Genomic DNA, 3345 nt, shown 5'->3' on the forward strand with positions numbered 1-3345 from the left:
CACTCTCAGTACGTGATATATATATACTTTTACTGTGACACTCTCAGTACGTGATATATATACTTTTACTGTGACACTCTCAGTACGTGATATATATACTTTTACTGCAGGACGAGTACTTTTACTGTGACACTCTCAGTACGTGATATTTATGCTTTTACTGTGACACTCTCAGTACGTGATATATATATACTTTTACTGTGACACTCTCAGTACGTGATATATATATACTTTTACTGTGACACTCTCAGTACGTGATATATATACTTTTACTGTGACACTCTCAGTACGTGATATATATACTTTTACTGTGACACTCTCAGTACGTGATATATATACTTTTACTGTGACACTCTCAGTACGTGATATATATACTTTTACTGCAGCACGAGTACTTTTACTGCGACACTCTCAGTACGTGATATATATACTTTTACTGTGACACTCTCAGTACGTGATATATATACTTTTACTGTGACACTCTCAGTACGTGATATATATACTTTTACTGCGACACTCTCAGTACGTGATATATATATACTTTTACTGTGACACTCTCAGTACGTGATATATATACTTTTACTGCAGCACGAGTACTTTTACTGTGACACTCTCAGTACGTGATATATATACTTTTACTGCAGTACAGACTGTGATGGTTTATTTAAAGCTCATCTAAACGCTGTGATCGTGTCACTACTGCTCTCGCTCTCTCAGCTAAGAGGAAGTGAGCCCGGACTGTGTGATTGGACAGCTTGTTGTCGCGGCAACGGTCATCACTTCCTTTAAACAAGTTAGCAGAAGTCTTGTCACTTCAGTGACTCGCTCGCACTGCGGTGAAGCTCAGCTCCATCTGAGGAGGACCTGAGGATGAAGAGCTACAAAGGTCAAACCAGGACACGTGAGACGGCCCTGGTGGGCAGTCCTCTACAGTCCTTTATGTTTCCTGTCCCTCAGGAGGAGGAGGAGCCTCTGGCTCTGATGAACAGCTGATCGACAGTCTGAAGGAAAAGCTCTCAAAGGCGGGACTCACGTTTCCATGAAGGTCTGTGTTCAGCAGCATGACGGCACAGGTCAGAGTGTGGACGCTGTCTGAGGGAGACACAGGTGAGAGAATCAGATGAGACACAGGTGAGAGACACAGGTGAGACACATACAGGTGAGAGAGACAGGTGAGACACATACAAGTGAGAGAGACAGGTGAGACACATACAGGTGAGAGAGACAGGTGAGACACATACAAGTGAGAGAGACAGGTGAGACACATACAAGTGAGACAGACAGGTGAGACACATACAGGTGAGACAGACAGGTGAGACACATGCAGGTGAGACAGACAGGTGAGACACATACAGGTGAGAGAGACAGGTGAGACACATACAGGTGAGAGAGACAGGTGAGACACATACAGGTGAGAGAGACAGGTGAGACACATACAAGTGAGAGAGACAGGTGAGACACATGCAGGTGAGAGAGACAGGTGAGACACATACAAGTGAGAGAGACAGGTGAGACACATGCAGGTGAGAGAGACAGGTGAGACACATACAAGTGAGAGAGACAGGTGAGACACATACAAGTGAGAGAGACAGGTGAGACACATGCAGGTGAGACAGACAGGTGAGACACATACAAGTGAGAGAGACAGGTGAGACACATGCAGGTGAGAGACAGGTGAGACACATACAAGTGAGAGAGACAGGTGAGACACATGCAGGTGAGAGAGACAGGTGAGACACATGCAGGTGAGAGAGACAGGTGAGACAGACAGGTGAGACACGTACAAGTGAGAGAGACAGGTGAGACACATCCAGGTGAGAGAGACAAGTGAGACACATGCAGGTGAGAGAGACAGGTGAGACAGAGGTGAGAGACATCCAGGTGAGACACATACAAGTGAGAGAGACAGGTGAGACACGTACAAGTGAGACAGACAAGTGAGACACATCCAGGTGAGAGAGACAAGTGAGACACATGCAGGTGAGAGAGACAAGTGAGACACATGCAGGTGAGAGACAGGTACCTTCAGTGGTCAGGCTCTCTGGGTTGCACTCTCTGTACCTCCTGGAGAACTGAGCGAGGACTCTCTCTCTCTCCTGACTTTCTCCCACCAGAGCGAACCGGGTCAGAAACGTCCTGAAGGCCACAAACACACACCGTCAGGAAGCCCTGTGATTGGACGTTCCTTACTGAAATGCATGCTGGGAGCCGCAGTTTTTAAGGTTATATGCATGTCCGCGGTCTTCTGGTACCTTTGAGTCTTTATTAAAGAAGCATTTCTACCACAGCTGCTGATGAAGCAGGCTGCGAGTCACCTGACAGGAAACTACCATGAAGCTGTGTTTTAATGTGGATCAGAGGGAGGAGAGAGCTGACCTGAGCGCCTGATCGATGGTCAGCCCCGTGAAGTTAAAGTTACTGAGATACTCCTCTGCGACCAGCTGACTGAACTCATTACTGCAGAGACACAGAAGAAGAATTAATAACCAATCACAGCCCTCCACCGGGCTCAAGGCGTCGGACACAAACACACACTGACTTCTTGCCGAGGTGTCGAGCCACGTCCGACTTCCTGAAGCCGTCCAGGTTGTAGAGGCGTTTGGCGAGACGTTTGGCCGCCTGCAGGTCGGCCTTCGTGCCGTTGGCCAGCGCGTCATCGCTGCCGCCGAGCGCCAGGCGCTCCGCCACGTCGTCCTGCGGGTACAGCAGCTCGGGCGGGCGGTTCCCCGGTCGCTCCCTGACAACACAAACACACACATTTCAGGACTTTCAGGTCCGTTTTCTTGTTCTGCTGTGAGGCGACAGCTTCCTGTTCTCAGAGTTCCTCTAAGCTGAAAGCTGTCAGCAGGGTGGTGACGGCGCCAGATCTTCACGGTACAGTTTCACAGTTTCACAGCGTACAGCAGTTAAAGAAAACAGAACCAGTTATTCCATCCTGACAAAGCTGGAAAACTTTGTTTTTAAAAAGGACATGTAGAAATAAATAAGCTGAGCTTTTATTTTGCGGTAGATAATCAAATAAGATAAGGTCTAATCATCCCGCGCTGCAACTGCCGTCACTCATCACTACTTTATTCTCTGCTTCTTTAACAGGGTTTAAAAAGGAGAGCAGAAGGAAACTCATCAGTACGAATTAGAGGGTTTTCCTTCAGACTCTGGTGGGTCAGCTTTAGCTCCACGGGTCCAGCTCAGGATCTCTGTTGTAGTTTCTACCTGCGTGTCTGTGGTCTCGGAGTTTAGTTTCACTCCCGTGTTCCCGTTTGGACTTTCAGACATCAGCCTTCTGCTGACCTTAACCGACGTAGGACGGGGGAACTACGTGCACCTTTGAGGAGGGGGGGGGGG

General features: G+C 48.0%; 1 protein-coding gene across 1 annotated transcript in view; it reads right to left on the reverse strand.

Annotated features, from left to right (window-relative positions):
- The window catches only part of psda (pleckstrin and Sec7 domain containing a), a 74228-nt gene that overhangs the window by 31720 nt on the left and 39163 nt on the right, over window positions 1–3345 (reverse strand). The window contains exons 8-11 of the mRNA XM_046065244.1: window positions 2540–2737; window positions 2377–2457; window positions 2024–2136; window positions 1034–1092 (exon numbers count right to left, since the gene is read on the reverse strand). Of these exons, the coding sequence (XP_045921200.1) occupies window positions 1034–1092; window positions 2024–2136; window positions 2377–2457; window positions 2540–2737 (451 nt within the window). The remainder of the gene's footprint in view (window positions 1–1033; window positions 1093–2023; window positions 2137–2376; window positions 2458–2539; window positions 2738–3345) is intronic.

The sequence above is a fragment of the Micropterus dolomieu genome, linkage group LG12 (genome assembly GCF_021292245.1).
Source record: "Micropterus dolomieu isolate WLL.071019.BEF.003 ecotype Adirondacks linkage group LG12, ASM2129224v1, whole genome shotgun sequence".
NCBI lineage: Eukaryota > Metazoa > Chordata > Actinopteri > Centrarchiformes > Centrarchidae > Micropterus > Micropterus dolomieu.